Consider the following 15,606-nt stretch of genomic DNA (forward strand, 5'->3'; position numbering starts at 1 on the left):
GTTCCCAAGTTTTATTTAAGAACTCATACAAAATATTCCAGATAAATGAGTTTTAATCCTCATCTTCCTCCTCTTCCTCGTCTTGGTTAATCTGGAAGTAACGCAACTCGTAACTCTCTTTGCTGTTTGCAACTACGCGCAACCAGTCACGGAGATTATTCTTCTTCAAATATTTTTTGGTGAGATATTTCAAATACCTGCAGAGAAAGAACACTTGAGAACTCCACCACAGGGCCTCCCAGCATTCTCAAACACTGCACCTTTTATGAAACCCATGCATTCAAATCATTACAATTCAGGGTGTTCTCCCACCATTCAAAAACGGCAAAGATAAGGCCAAAAATATCAGCCACATTTCATCTAAACCAGCAATAAAAATGAGAACAGAGTAGATATAACAGTTGTCCATTAAACACAGCAAAATACCTATAAAGTGGCTTTTAGTGACCACTGGAGAAAGATATCATGGTAGTAACTTAACAATTAAGCACACAATCTTAGTATCTTTTTATTGAGAAATCACTGGATTTCTGAGCTCCAAGTACTTCCCATACATCACACCTCATGGATTTGAACCTCCTTTTGAGGTTGTTCGGACGATCGGGATTGTTTCTTAGGGCTGCTGTATACACTCACTTCTATGATGGGACGCTCCCTACCCAACTCCTGGGGAAAAGGACGCCACCCTGCCCTGCCCTTGCTCCCTCTCTGCAAGTGAGAGCACTCAGTCTTAGTGTGGTTGCTGTGCCCTGGAGACCGCTAAGCAGTCATCACAGCAAACTGCTTAGAAAACTCACTGTTTTATCAATGCAGCAACTGGCTTCTGGGCTCAACATGCCAACTACACAAAGCCTACGATCTTGTTTCTTCTCTCACTTGTCTACTCTTGAGGCCCCGGGGCATCTTCCCAAACCCAAAAAGAGAAGAGGGAATAGGGGCGCCTGGGTAGCTCAGTCGTTACGCCTCTACCCTCGGCTCAGGTCATGATCCCAGGGTCCTGGGATCGAGCCCCTCATCGGGCTCCCTGCTCTGCGGGAAGCCTGCTTCTCCCTCTCCCACTCCCCCTGCTTGTGTTCCCTCTCTCACTGTGTCTCTGTCAAATAAATAAATAAAATCTTTAAAAAAAAAGAGAGAGAGAAGAGGGAATAGAACACCAAGCCAACTCACTGCTGGGCTAATTAACCTTTCCAAACCTCAGTTTCTCCCTCTATGAAATGAGACTCCTGATACTTACCATCTCTTCCGACCGTTATGGGGACTAAAGGAGATGCACAGGCAAACGGGCCTATTAGCAAGGACCCAAGTATTAATGAACCCCAAGAGACTCACCATCTCCAAGAAATGAATACTGTTCAACAGTGTTACTTGTCAACAAAGCAATCTTCACAAAGATGTGAAGATCTCAGTTCAATTCTATCCTCTTTTCCCTACATAAAAATAAATCAATTTGGTCGTTCCATCTAAAAAGTATTCTTTTCTGTCATTTATTATTTCTACCATATAGTATTCAGGTAAGGTGGTTAATTTCAGGTGGTTTAAAATTTGTCATAAAAGAACGTTGAGAAACTAGGGAAAAAGCTACAGAAGTGCAGAGACAAGAAAAGGTCCTCGAGTAGGAACACCTAGAATGCTACAAGACAGTCAAACTATCGTCACTGAGAAAGGCAAGTGATGAAGACGAAGGCTCCAGTCTTCCCACACTGGGGACAAACATGCATCTGTGAAAACGGAAGGGGTGCTAGCAGCCATTCTCACGCCAGGTTAGTAAGCATGGAAACGGGTCACAGAAGATCACAGCATCTCCCCCATGAGCTCTGCGAAAGCCCAAAGAGTTGTAGGCTTTGTACGCCCTGGAGACCCTATGGTTGCACCGGTCTCTCATGGTATCAGATCTCTTTCTGCACAAATAAAAGAACTCGAGCCAGGCAGAATAGGAAGTCACTTCTTGACGGATAATAATTAAAGCTAAAAAGCAAAGGCTGAACTATACTCAATTTGTCCTAATCCACCTTCAAATTTCCCACTACTTGATTCAGTTTGATTGAAAGTTCCTAAGAATATGCTGGCTCTGGGCTAGGAGCCAGGTATAAACAGGTCCGATTCCTCACAACCACCGTGTAATACCGCAGGCTAAGTGAACTGGGGTCTCTGACTTAGAAAGAAAACGGGCCCACAGGAATTAAAAGGATGGCTTCAGTCTAAACTGAGATCTCAGAGTCCTCACCCAATGATACTAGCACTTACAGGGAAAGTAAGTAGAATTGAAAATGAAAGCACACTATGGTGAACACTGAATAATGTAGAGAATCAGTGCCTAGGCTGGACACCTGAAACTAATACAACACTATATACCAACGACATTTCAGTACAGCTCCTCACTGTGATCTAGAGACAAAAGAAGCAATATTCTCACTTTTAATACTGTCTAAGCAAGTCTGAACAACTCTACTGCTTGAAATACCTTAGTCTGTGAAAAACGAAAATTTTTAAACTATCAAAAACTGCATGCTTTTAACCCCCATAACATTCATTCATTCACTGCCTCCTTGCACTGGGCCCCGTTCTAGGAATTAACAGCTGCAGCAAAGCCCGAATGACTCTGGGGCAGCAGTATCCCTGTGGGGTGGGGGCGGGACTCAGTGCTAGGGTGCCGGCAGGTCACACTCATCTGTCCCATACCTTTTGGAAAAAGGCACCTCAGAAGTTACAGTAATCTTGCTTTTGCTCCTTTCAATTGTTACAACCCCTCCACCGAGATTCCCAGCTTTTCCATTCACTTTGATTCTCTCTTGAAGAAACTGCTCCTGCGGAAATCGTCAAATCAATCAATTAGTGAAGTGAGAGCTCCACCCACTCATTAGACTCTTGTATGTTTTTATGCTCCTAACACTGAACAAAGTTGTTTTTCAAAGGTTCAGTCTTTTAAAAAAATTATAGTCAATCTTCACCTATTAATACAAGGTCTGAAATCTAAGAACAATTAGAAAATGGCACTATTCACCTTCATCTCCTTGTAGAACATGAAAACATCCCAGCATGAACACACCTGACAGCTTACACACGAGGTCAAATGTGCCTTTATAAAAAGGCTTGACTGAGAAGCCAAAGTAAGACAAGACAGGAAACCTAGGGCCAAACTGTTAGAAACTACCTACAGCTTCTGAACCTAAGAAGTATAAGGCACTGTTCTCAGTGCCATCAGAGGAAGGAGTCTTCAACCCGGTACAAGGAGCAAAACGTGCAGAGACCCAAACTCTTCATCAGCTCAGGGGCCCTGTGCATGCACAGCACGAGGACAGCAGTCCAGGAGCCCAGAGATGCTAGTCCCCCATGGAAGCCTGGACGGGTCATCCAACTGCATGGACTTCAGGGGTCTCTGTCAAAAAGGACTCTGGGGGCGCCTGGCTGGTTCCATTGGTGGAGCATGCAATTCTTGGTCTCAGGATCTGTAGGTTTAAGCCCCACACTGGGCATAGAGCCTACTTTTTTTTTTTTTTTTCCAGATTTTATTTATTTATTTGACAGGGAGAGAGAGTGCGAGAGGGAACGTAAGCAGGGGGAGTAGGAGAGGGAGAAGCAGGCTTTCCACTGAGCAAGAAGCCTGATGCGGGGCTCAATCCCAGCGTTCTGGCCTGAAGGCAGACGCTTAATGACTGAGCCACCCAGGCACCCCGGAGCGGGCAGAAGGAAGGGAAGGAAGGATGGAAAAGAAGAAAGAAGATAAAAATAAAGAAATGTTTGGTTTTCTTGCTCTTGCAATGATATGAAGTCCCTTTCAGCCCCAAACCCCTATAATCCTCTTTAAAAACTCCAATACACTGGGGTGCCTGAGTGGCTCAGTTGGGTAAGCATCCTACCCTTGGTTTCTGCTCAGGTCATGATCTATGGGTCCTGGGATGGAGCCCCGCATGGGGCTCCAGGCTCAGCAGGAGTCTGCTTGTCTCTCGCCCTCTGCCCTCCCCCCAGGCCTGTGCTCTCTCTCTCAAATTAATACATAAAATCTTTAAAAAATAAGTATTTTTTTAATTTAGGGGTGCCTGGGTGGCTCAGTCGTTAAGCGTCTGCCTTCGGCTCAGGTCATGATCCCAGGGTCCTGGGAATCGAGCCCCACATCGGGCTCCCTGCTCGGCGGGAAGCCTGCTTCTCCATCTCTCACTCCCCCTGCTTGTGTTCCTGCTCGTGCTGTCAAATAAATAAATAAAATCTTTAAAAAAAATAAAAAAACAAAATAAAAATTAAAAATTCTTCCAATACACCATATGTTAACTGAGCACAGGGTAGAGTGACTAGGTCAGAAATCCTGACATTTGCATCTGAGACTCATAAATGACTCAAGTTTTTTATCCTACAAAAACTTCTAGAAGGAAAAATAATCACATATACAGGTGAGTGTAGAGAAGGCAGAGGGAAAGGACACCAGGGCAGGGCCATCACAGACACAAACTGGAAGAAGCCACAAAGGTTAGGAGGGAAAAGAGGCCCCAGAGAAAATAAGAAGTCACTGCAAAGAGAAGAGACTAAGGAGCCGATTTGGGGACTTCCTGGGGACAGGGTCACAAGAGGTTACTGGAATTCCATTCAATGGAATTAGTGGCCATAGGCTGAGTCTTTAGGTTTTTTCACCTGAAATTATTCTTGTTTTAATGCTATTATCTTGGCAAGGAGGAGCAAATGAGGAGTCAGGAGGCTCTGCACAAGAAGTCTGAACCCCCAGGCGTGGCTACGGAATAGGTAGAGTCAACCGCCAAAACCACGCTGCAGAGTCAAAATGTGGAAATGAGGTTAATTTTTCTAGATATAACTGAAATAGAAGAATATTGGGGGATGAGGCCAAATATAGGAGCAAGGTATCAGTACCAAGCAGGGTGTGGAAAAAACAAGCTCCAATTACGAGCCAGCACGCAGGACATTTTAACATAAACACTGCAGCTCTGATGCCTAACAAAATGGGAAGCTCAAAGAAATGCTGCCATCTGTCCAGCAGTCAGGCCTGGGGGAGGCAAGCCCTCCTCCCGTGAGGATCAGGGCCCAATGCTTATGCTTAAACACACCCAAGTGCAAAGGGGGCACTGGGTCCAGTGGAGTTTGCTGTTCCCTGGGAACCTGTAAGTAAAATCATTTTTGGAAACAAAATGAAAGAGGGAGAAGAAACTGAGGTAGTTCTCTAGCACTGATGTTTACTCCTCACCACTGACACACGTGAGAGAAAGCTAGACTTAGAAACAAATAACCAGACCAAGTTCCAAGGTTGTGCAGAGCCAGAACTGCAAGGCTGCCTATGAGCCTGAGACCGGAAATGTGCTCTGGCAGGTAGGTTTTCTCAGCAATATCCCAGAAGGTTCATTACTGTCCTGAGTGGCATCAAGGGTGTAACTTACAAAATTGGCAGCATCCATGATTCCATCTTCTACAGGGTGGGTGCAGTCAAGGGTAAACTTCAGAACTTGCTTCTTTTTTTTGCCCCCCTTCGCCACAAGCTTTTTCTAAGAAGGTACACAAATGATAAAGAGATGAAGGCACAACCAGTCCCCCCCTCCCCCAACCACCAAAAAGTTAACAAAACCAAAAATGCCTGAGATGAAAAGCCCATACAAATGCAAAACCTGTGGAGCTGTGCTCCCTCGCCAGGTAGCCAAGCAAGAGACCTGCCCGGACACTGTGCTCTGCCCAAGAGTGTCCAGGGGCAATACCCAAGATACTGTTCTGCAAGCTTCGGGGCCTGGAGTCATGCCCTTTTGAAGGGCACATCATTCTAGCACTCTTGGCCCATTTACACTTTCCAGCCTCTCCAATCTATGGGCATGAAGGTCTGTTATCTTTCAAACCACAATACAAGGAACATTTCCTTTTATTTACCATAAAACTTCCAAAACAAAGTGTCACTCACTTTATTCCAGGATTAGGGCAGGCATACAAATGCCTTGCATACCTGAAACAATTTTAATCTGAAATGAATACTTGTCCTAACTCTCCAGACTCAGGGTCCTGATCCAGTTAAGCTGTTCTCCCTTAATCCTATCTCACCTACCTTCTAGGGAACCGAATGTCCTACCAACACATCTATCCCAGTTGGGACAAGATAAGGCTAAAACTTAGGTTCTAATTACAACACACTATCAACTTCTGGGTTTTGATTTAAACCATCAGTCTGAGCACATCCTACAAGGATCCAGTTCCTTTACTCTCACAAAGCTTCCATTAGTCTTCTCCCTCTACAAACTCCAACACCACTAAAAAAGCATCTGTACAACTTTACCCACTCACCTATGCGTCCACTCTAAAAAGCCTTACAGAATCTAAAAAGACTTTCCCAAGAACACATCTGGTCTCCCTTCCTGTTTAAAAGAATTTCATCTAAAATTTGACTGGGTCAACTTTTCAAACATTTAGCTACTGCAAACTTCACTGATCTCTTTCCAAGACGTCTGTTCCTAGTAACAATCAAAAGGGTCGCTGTAAGATCTAGCCCCGACATATACAAATCAGCTAGTAAAAGACCTGCCCGCAATGGGCTCCAAACCTTCCATCAAGGTTTTAAACCAAAGGCATACAAATGCATAGGCATTAAAAACCTGCTCAGGCAGAAAGAGTTAGGTGAACCGAAAATGTTAACAAGGGTGTCCCAACAAAGAAGGGGGGGCAGGAATACGACTTGCTCGACGCAACCTGTGAGGACGGCGAGCTGCAGGTGGAGTGACATGAGGGCGCCACACGGCCAGATCCCCGCCCGGCTGCAACTGAATTGAGCTGGGCCTTGCCCTAGACCAAAGAGGGTCCGTACAGGTGCGCCCCGAGGAACTAAATTCCTCCACGGACGCTGCGAGGGTCCTCAAACCCACGCCTCTCTCTGAAAACAAGCCGGCCAGGCCACCTTCCCACCGGTCCCCGAGTCCCGGCCGTAGGCTTCCCGGATGCGCGACTCCCGAGGGTGGCATGTCCCCTACCTCCTCCCCGCCCTCCGCCCAGGTAACCAGGCCCAGACCCTGGCTGCCTCACGCCGGCCGGGCTCCCAGCGGCCCAGGTCGTAGCCTGGGCGCTCCAACTCCCCGCTGGCCGTAGAGAGGGGCCCGAGCCCGAGCCGCGGCCTCCGAGAGCTCCGGGGCTCCTCTCGCGCCCCAGGCCGCGGCCTCCTCCGCCCACAACGTGCTGGGCCCCGGGGCGGCCCTGGTTCGCTCCAGCCGGCCTGCCAGCCCAGCCCCGGCCGGACTCTGCAGAGCGTCGTCCCGTGCGAGCGGGGCAGGAGCCGGGCCAGCGAAGCCCACGTGCCTGCCCCGGAGCCGAGGCCTCACGCGGAGCCATACTAACCACGGGCGCCATGGCGGCAGCGGAGGCAGAAAGGGAGGGGGGCGCACTACGCAGACGCAAAGAGCCCGCAGCGGGCAGAGCACGCAGGGCTCAGGCCGTACCAATCGCTCTGCCACGCCCCTCGGCCGCCACCGTTTCGTTCTGTTCTGTACGTTCGGGGAGCGATTGCTTTTCCCCGAATGCAAAACCGGTCCTATTGCAGGCCGGGGGAGGAGGGGCGGGGAGGAAGGAGGCCGGGTGGCCTGTCCCACTGCGATCGGAGGGGGGAGCTAGACTGGACGAGCCCAAAGAGAAATGAAGGGGTTCGCTCTACTTTTTGAAAGTTTTGGAAAGAGAAAAGAAATAAGGAAATTCACGAAACCATGTATCACCAGCTAGTGGAATGGGAATCGAACCCACCAACTTGGGGAGGTGAGGCCTTTCTGGTCCTGGGGTACTAATGCCCGAGATGCACTATGGCTGCTTCCTACCCGAAGTGCCCAGCCTTGAAGCAGGTACCCAGGGGCTGTATCTCCCAGGGCTAGCCCTCCTTGCTGCAGGCAGGTGCACGCTCCAGTTTGACCCCTTCGCCATCTCAAATACGAGCCGCCCACCCTCCGATCGTCACCACCTAGCTTTCCAGCTCGTGCCTTGTAGTTTCCCAGTTCCAAAAGTTCTTGTGCCTGCGCTTCTCAGGCTGGCACGTAGACAGGAATCACCTGGGGGATCTCCTCAAAATGCAGATTCCAATTCAGTGGGTCTCAGTGGCTTGAGAGTCTGCATTTCTCACAAGCTCCCGGAAGATGCTGCTGGTGGTGGGGTTCTATGCACCACAAGTTGAGTAGCCCGGGTCTTCATCCCCAGGCCTACGATCCATTGACTGGACTGCTTTCCACCCATCCTCACCCCCTCTTGTCCTTACCAGTTACATCCTGGGGTCCTTCGTTGTAACCACTCGGTTGCATGAGTCCTCCACACACCTGGCTGCAATGTCCTCATCTGGCAGAAATCCAATCCTGGCTTACAAGAGTTGGAGGAAACACACCATGCTGACTGGTCTAGGCTTAAACTCAGGCCTTTTGTGCCCGGTGACCAAGTACCAAACCCATCCTGCTATTCTTGCCTGCAAACCACATTCCTGCTTTGCCGGCTGCTGCCGTTCTTGTTCTTTCAGCAGGGGCTGGAGGAGCATCATCCTGTTTGCTTCCTGTTTGTTCCTCTTCTGTCAATGTCACCCACTCTTGCTTCTTCATCCTGGTTGTGGCCGTTGGATGGCACATTCCAGAAACAGTAGTTGAATCCAGTTTGCAATTACTCCAACACTTGGAGAACCAGTCTCCTTTTTTCTCCCCAGAGACCCCAGCCCAACCCAGCTGCACACCCCCCCCCAAGATACCAGCTCCCTGGGGCCCCTCCTTTAAGCTTCTACATTTTAATAAAACCACCCTAGGCGTGGCAGCTGCTTCCTACGGTTGCTACTGCTCTTGTTCACCCCTTCCATTAACTAGTTTACCAGTCTTGGGGCGCCTGGGTGGCTCAGTCGTTATGTGTCTGCCTTCAGCTCAGGTCACGACCCAGAGTCCTGGGATCGAGCCCCGCATCAAGCCCCGCATCGAGCCCCTCATCAGGCTCCCTGCTCGGCGGGAGGCCTGCTTCTCCCTCTCCCACTCCCCCTGCTTATGTTCCCTCTCTCGCTGTGTCTCTCTCTGTCAAATAAATAAATAAAATCTTTTAAAAAAAATTAGTTTACCAGTCTTTATACCTACTTAACAATCCTTTACATTAAATTCTATTAAAAAATTGGTGTACTTTCTCCTGGCTGATAGAGCTCCCAACCCCAGCAAGCCCTTGAGGCTGCCTGACAATCCTAGCGTCCTCTCCTAAATGACTATTTGCCACCTCTGGTCAGAATGCCAGCCCGTCTTCCCCAACCTCCCTCTCAGCTGATGACTTCCATTGCTATTTCTTTCTTCCTTTCTTTTTTTTTAAGATTTTATTTATTTACTTGACAGAGAGAGAGACAGCGAGAGAGAGAGAGAATACAAGCAGGGGGAGTGGGAGAGGGAGAAGCAGGCTTCCCACTGAGCAGGGAGCCCAATGCGGGGCTCCATCCCAGGACCCTGGGATCATGACCTGAGCCGAAGGCAGACGCTTAACAACTGAGCCACCCAGGCGCCCCTCCATTGCTCTTTCTTTGGAAACAAAGAAGCAATCCAAAAAGAGTATTCAGACACGCCCACATCTAACCACCCAGCAACATCTATGCACCCCCACCCCACCCCACCCACTGTTACCTCGGAACAAGAGCCCTTGTTCCCATCAGAGACCAGCCCGATACTTGGGGATTAACCATTATTTAGTATCTCCCATCTTTAAAAAAAAAAAAGAAAGAAAGGCAATCTCTTGACCTGCTAACATTCCCATCAGTTACCACCCTTTTTCTCCCTGCTATGGACTGAATGCATCCCCCCAAAATTCATAGTGGAAGCCCCAATCCCCAAAGTGACGGCATGAGGAGGTGGGGCCTTTGGTGGTTGATTAGGTTTAGATGAGGGTGGGGCTCCATGATTGGATTGGCACCCTCATAAGGGAAAGAAAGGACCTGAGGGGCACCTGGCTGGCTCAGTCGGTGGAGCGTGCAACTCTTGACCTCCAGGTGGTGAGTTCTAGCTCCACATGGGGCTCAGTGGGGAGCCTGCTTCTCCCTCTCCCTCTGCCCCTCCCCCCTGCTTGTGCACTCTCTCTGTCAAATAAATAAATAAAATCTTAAAAAAAAAAAAAGTAGACCTGAGATCTCGCTCTCTCCATTGTGTGAGGACACAGTGAGAAGGTGGCTGACTTACAAGCCATGAAGAAGACCCTGGGCTCTCACCAGGAGCCAGATCCTTCTGTACATTGATCTTGGACTCCCAGCTCCAGAACTGTGAGAAATTTCTGCTGTTGAAGCCACTCAGTCTGTGGTATTTTGTTACAGCAGCCTGAATGAACTAAGACAATCTCTTTACACCAATTTTCTTGGAAGCGTTGCCTCTGTGCACTGTCCTCCCATTGTCTGTTGAACCCACTCTGGTCAGGCCCTTGTGCCCCAGTGATGGGGACAGCTCTCATTAAGGTCACTGGTGATGTCCCCCTGCTCAGGACCAGGGTCAGGTTTCCATCCTCTTCCTGCTTCCTTAGCAGCATCTGACACTGTAGGTCACTCCCTCCTCCTTGCTGACCTTTCTTCCTTGGGACCCCAGGACCTGGGACTTTCTCCTGGTTCTCTTCCCACCTCACTGGCCACTCCTTCTCCATCTCCTTGCTGCTCCCTCCTCTTCCCTGGACTTGAAGGGCCGCAGGGCACAGAGCTCCCCTCATCTTTATCTGCACTTGACCTTTGTTATGACCCAAGATCGTGCCTTTAAATATAACCCCCCAAGTCTCCCTGGACTCCTGACACATACAACCAATGGTCTCCTTGATATCTCTAGTCTAGAATATCAAGTAGACCACCCTCACCCCCATGACCTCACTCCACCCCTCATCCTTCTCCCCACACTGAAACCCATGCTCCTTACCCCTTACCCCTCCATCCTCAGCACTACCCCAACCCTGAGTTCCTGAGTCTCCACACACATTGGTCTACTGTACTTTGCTCGACATTTTTTCCAGCTTCTGGGGCCTTGTACCTGTTGCTCCCTCTGCTTTGAACTCTTTGTGGCTTTTCCTGTATCTGATTTCTTCTTGTCCTGCAAGGTCTCAGGCTCAGTGCCCCTCTCTGCCCATGATTACCTAGTGTGCCCTCCCAGCTGCACTCCTTCACATCATCCTGATAATTTTCTTTGGAGCATTTAGCACAGTCCGTCATTATTATACTTGTCTATTTGTGCTGTGTTCCCTCCCATGTGTATGGCCCATGGCTCTGCTCAGTGACAGATGAAGACAAGAATGGATGGATTAAATAAGCCTGCTTATCAAGAGTGAACATCCATCTCCTACTGCCCGTCCTGAGGGAAACTACTGCATAATTCATTTATAAAGCCCCCGTCAGTTTTGTATACCAGCTCTGCCACTTACTAAGGGAACATTTTCTACTTTCTAAGGTTATTGTTCAGGATTAGGTGAATTAATACAGGTAAAAGAACTTTGAATAGTACCTTGGCCCACAACATTAGCCATTGTTATTACGGTTCTTGCTGCTTGGAGCACAAATGTAACTCAGGGTAGAGAGGACCCTTAAGAAAACAGGTGGTTTTCCCCTAGAATTCACTTCCTTTCTTCCCCAGTCAAACACCTACTCATCCTTCAAAACCCAGGTTGAATATTAATTCCTAGCTTTTTCTAACTGATTAGTAAGGCTTTATTGAGCACCTTCTGTGGGTCAGGCTCTGGGCTTGACTCTGATTTCAAGAGAGGCAGAGACAGAGGCTGCTTTCCCAGAACTCATAATAACACGTGCAGAGAAGGCAGATAATGACCTGAAGATGGAAGGCACTCTAGAAAATAACACTGGGATAAACAAGCACTGGCCAGGCCAAGAACAGCAGAGGGAGCCCTGCCGGAAAGGCTCAGAACTTCCTCCCCCTCCCAAGCCCAGCCCTTCTTATTGGGAACTCGGCTGGTGATGGGGTGGGGACCTTAATTATTTAGAAGCCTAGTAGGCGCATTTCACTTCATTAAACTCGCGCGCATCACCGAGAGGCCGGCCCTGTTTCACCTCTGAGAGGTCAGTGACTTGGCCGCGAGACCCCAACCGGCCAGAGGCAGGCCTGGGATCCCAGCCCCCCACCCCCCCCGCCACGCGCTCTCTCCAGCGCCCGGCGCTCTGCGGAGGGCCGGCCGCTGCTCTCTGGCGCCCCCAGTTGGCCGTGGAAGAAATAGGGACCCGCAGACTCACTCGCGTCCCGGCCCCAGTCCGCCCGGAGAGAGCGGGTCTAGCCCAGGGCCTCCGCACCCCCGAGGAGCCCAGAGTCAGGGTCCTCGGGCCCCGCGCTGCGCGGCGCTGCTGCGGCTCCGGGCTCCGTTGTCCCGGGCGGGCGCCAGTCAGAGCCTCGGACCTTCGCCCCGCGCGGGTTTTTCCAGCCTCGGGGCGAGGCGCAGCCGCCCGCCTGGGAACGATGGACGCGAGCACCGTGCCCAAGCCGTGCTGCGGCTCGGCGAGGAAGGGGTGTCGCCTGCAGGTCACCCAGAGGACACCCGGAGGGGAATTCCTGCGGTGGGAGTGAGGGAGTGAGGTGGGCGAAGTGGAAGCAGAGGCGGCTAGACGGTGGACAGGACGCATTGCCCGGTCTGACCTTCCAGGGCCACCAAGGGGGCAAGGGAGAGGCGGGGAGCGCGCACAGGACCCCTCCAAACGCCTCCTGCCCGTTCTCCCTGCTCCGGGCGCTCCCAACCGCAGCGCTCCACGACCGCTGGACGCCCCGTCGGGTGCGGGCCGGGTAGAGAGGAGGGAGCCGCGCGCGGAGGCCGAGGGCGACGCGGGGGCTGGCGCGGGCTCCGCAGTCTGGTCCCCGCACCGGGCACGCCCCGCCGCCTTCCTGAGCTCTCCCAGAAGATGTCGGGAGCTATCTTTGCGCCCCTGGAGGGCCTGGGCGCCCTGGACGCTGCGAGCGGCCACCCGCTGGTGTGCCCGCTGTGCCACGCACAGTTCGAGCGCCCGTGCCTGCTGGACTGCTTCCACGACTTCTGCGCCGGCTGCCTGCGCGGCCGCGCCACCGATGGCCGCCTCGCCTGCCCGCTGTGCCAGTGAGTGCCTCCAAGCCCCAACAGACACCCGCCGCGCTCGGGGAGATTGGCTCCGTGTGGGTGGGGAACTAGGTGTAGGGAAGGCAAGGCTCTGGCGGCGCCGCACCCAGCCCGCACCTCTCCGCACCGCAGTGCGCGGGCTCCCGCCCATTATACAGAGCAGGTTAACCGAGACCTGGAGTGACCGGCCAAAGACCTTCCATAGAAAGTCCGGAGGCAAGAGCGAGGCTAGAACATAGGTCATGTCGCCTCGCAGTGCTGCTACCGTACAGGATCTCGGCACAGCGGTCATAACACTCCCAGAAATCCACTTTGGGGATCCCTTGAGTCTTAGGTCAACATAAGCAGGTTATGTTGGCTCAAGTTACTAGTGGTGTCCCTAAATTTGTGCAATGCAATGAGAGGCGGTTGAGGGGGAGGTTTCCACCTTTGACATTCCAGGCTGCCACCAACCCCAAGGGCCCCCAGGATTCACCGAGGACGGGGCAGAGGGAGGGACAGGGGCAGAGTGAGCACTGGGTGAGATATTTATAGCAGATGCCAGGCCCTATTTTTAGTTCCAGCCTGGAATGTGGGGGGTGGGAATGGAGATAGGGAGCTGTGGGGAAGGGGCATCTGGATCTTGGCTGTAGCTTCTCCACAGACACCAGACGGTGGTGAAGGGCCCCAGCGGGCTCCCTCCAGTGGATCGGCTGCTGCAGTTCCTGGTGGACAGCTCAGGGGATGGCACGGAGGTGGTGCACTGTGCCAACTGTGACCTGGAGTGCAGCAAGCAGGCAGGGATGCCTGGGGGTGGGCCGGGACCGAGGGTGCCAGGTTTGACGGCCCTGATGCTCCCAGTGTGCGCCCAACATGTCCTTAGACCATTATCCATCAGTGGATTCTCCAAAACCTAAGGCACCCTGGATCCCAAATGTGGGCCCCATTTTACAGGTGGGGAGACTGAGGTCCAGAATAAGTGACTTGAAGCATTAGCAGATAGTGGCAGAGGTTAAAGTCATTTGATTTGGGGAGAGCTTACTGGTCCCCAACTCAGGGTGGAGTTGTGACCTCCAGGAAGGGCGGTCCAGTGACAGGCTTGGCCTGTCCTTCAGGTCCCACTGCTACCCGGGGAGCTGTCTGCAGCTACCTGCAGCCCAAGGGGAAGTGAGGAGAATGTGCTAGTGGGGAGGGGTGTTCCTGCCCCCCCCGGCCCCTCCCCCAGTCTGTGAAAGGAGCAGAGGCTAGGCTTCAGGCTGGGCTGTGAAGGACACATGGGACTCTGACCTGTGGAAGCTGTGTGGGTGGGGGGGGTACCCCAAGTCCCAGGAGGACAGCCCTGCAGGATCAAAAGCTCTGGGTGTGCTGGGCTAGTACTGGGATAGGTGAGCTCCAGCAGTAGAGAGATGACCAGCAGGAGGTTAGGGGCTGGAGGCAGGGAGACCAGGGGAGGAAATGGCCTTGAATGCCAAAGTAGGGAGTTGGGGTCTGTGCTTTCATAGCCATTGCTGGGGTCAAAGCCACAGCTGCAGCCCAAGACCTGGACTCTCAGCCCCGGCTCTGGCCTAGGGAAGGGGGACCAGCTGGCCCTCATCCCCTTTCCTCTCCCAGCCTCGTGGTGACTCCAGATGCCCAGGGTGGGCACTGTCATTTCGCCACTATTGAGGGTGCCAAGGAGGGCTTGAAAAGCCTTCAGGTTTGAAATTTTGTTGTAGGGAGAATGTTTCTGCCACGCCCCACCCCCCCTTCACTGTCTCTTCTCATCTGTAAACTGGGTATATTAGAGCGTCAGGATCACACGAAAGGGCTGCACGTAGCCGCGTGCCTGCCCCAGGCTGAGACTGATGCGCTCAGTGACAGGCGCGGGCTCAGGCTCCCCAGGCCGTGGGCAGGCTGAGGCTGCGCTCGGTCCTCCGTCCTCAGGATGCAGAGACCACGTACTTCTGCAACACGTGCGGGCAGCCGCTGTGCGCGCGCTGCCGCGATGAAACGCACCGGGCACGCATGTTCGCGCGCCACGACATCGTGGCCCTGGGCCAGCGCAGCCGCGACGTGCTCCAGAAGTGCAGTGAGTGCGGCGTGCCGGGTGGGGGCCCGAGGCCGGGGTGGCCCTGCCCGGAGCCCTCACCACCGCCCCCGCCGCAGCGCTGCACGCGGAGCCCTACATCATGTTCTCCACCGACAAGAAGTCGCTGCTGTGCATCCGCTGCTTCCGGGACATGCAGGGGTGGGTAGAGAGAGTGGGAGGTGAGGGGGCAGGAGGGCGGCCGGGAGCGGGGCTCACGCGCGGGCTCCCCGCAGGGAGAGCCGGGCGCACTGCGTGGACCTCGAGTCAGCCTACGTGCAGGGCTGCGAGCGGCTGGAGCAGGCGGTGCTGGTGAGCGCGGGGTCCCCGGCGCCCCGGGGCCCGGGGATATGCGCGCCTGCTAGGCTGAGGCCGCCCTGTTCCCAGGCCGTGAAGGCCCTGCAGACGGCCACACGCGAGGCCATCGCGCGGCTGCAGGCGATGGTGGAGGAGGTGCGGCGCAGCGCGGCGGAGGAGGAGGCCGCCATCCATGCCCTCTTCGGCAGCATGCAGGTGAGGGGCTGTGCGCACTGGACGGCCACAGGCTGAGCATC

General features: G+C 52.7%; 2 protein-coding genes across 14 annotated transcripts in view; one reads left to right on the top strand and one right to left on the bottom strand.

Annotated features, from left to right (window-relative positions):
• On the bottom strand, nt 1–7,423 carry RPL22 (ribosomal protein L22). 2 transcript variants are annotated; one of them, XM_006746374.3, is made up of 4 exons: nt 7,306–7,423; nt 5,379–5,483; nt 2,680–2,804; nt 1–197 (listed from the first exon to the last, which is right to left on the bottom strand). In XM_006746374.3, exons 1-4 carry the CDS (start codon nt 7,315–7,317, stop codon nt 53–55), a joined length of 387 nt encoding a protein of 128 aa, XP_006746437.1. In that variant the 5' UTR covers nt 7,318–7,423; the 3' UTR covers nt 1–52. The 2 variants fall into 2 exon arrangements, 1 of the variants encoding a protein (XP_006746437.1); XR_014144651.1 differs by lacking the exons at nt 5,379–5,483; nt 7,306–7,423 and adding an exon at nt 1,330–1,427.
• A 6,489-nt stretch (nt 7,424–13,912) lies between these two features.
• RNF207 (ring finger protein 207) overlaps nt 13,913–15,606 on the top strand; it is a 12,670-nt gene continuing 10,976 nt past the window's right edge. For 5 of the 12 annotated variants that reach the window (XR_014144653.1, XR_014144655.1, XR_014144654.1 and 2 more), the window contains exons 1-4: nt 13,916–15,055; nt 15,133–15,214; nt 15,289–15,364; nt 15,440–15,565. Coding sequence is in view for 5 of the 12 variants with exons in the window: in XM_081817369.1 (XP_081673495.1) it covers nt 14,992–15,055; nt 15,133–15,214; nt 15,289–15,364; nt 15,440–15,565 (348 nt within the window). In the remaining 7 variants the exon portion in view is untranslated. Of the gene's footprint in view, nt 15,056–15,132; nt 15,215–15,288; nt 15,365–15,439; nt 15,566–15,606 lie in introns of all 12 variants that reach the window. The other 7 variants (XR_014144656.1, XR_014144657.1, XR_014144658.1 and 4 more) reach the window with 4 other exon arrangements.

This window comes from Leptonychotes weddellii, chromosome 4, assembly GCF_054177405.1.
Source record: "Leptonychotes weddellii isolate Sample4059 chromosome 4, ASM5417740v2, whole genome shotgun sequence".
Lineage (NCBI taxonomy): Eukaryota > Metazoa > Chordata > Mammalia > Carnivora > Phocidae > Leptonychotes > Leptonychotes weddellii.

Bases quoted from the DNA above. Each gene is read 5' to 3' on its own strand.
- RPL22 (XM_006746374.3), bottom strand. The intron at 2,805-5,378 runs GTAAGTTACACC...CGATTTCCGCAG, and splicing joins TCATGGATGCTGCCAATTTT to GAGCAGTTTCTTCAAGAGAG. The intron at 198-2,679 runs GTATGGGACAGA...CTTTCTCTGCAG, and splicing joins GAGGTGCCTTTTTCCAAAAG to GTATTTGAAATATCTCACCA.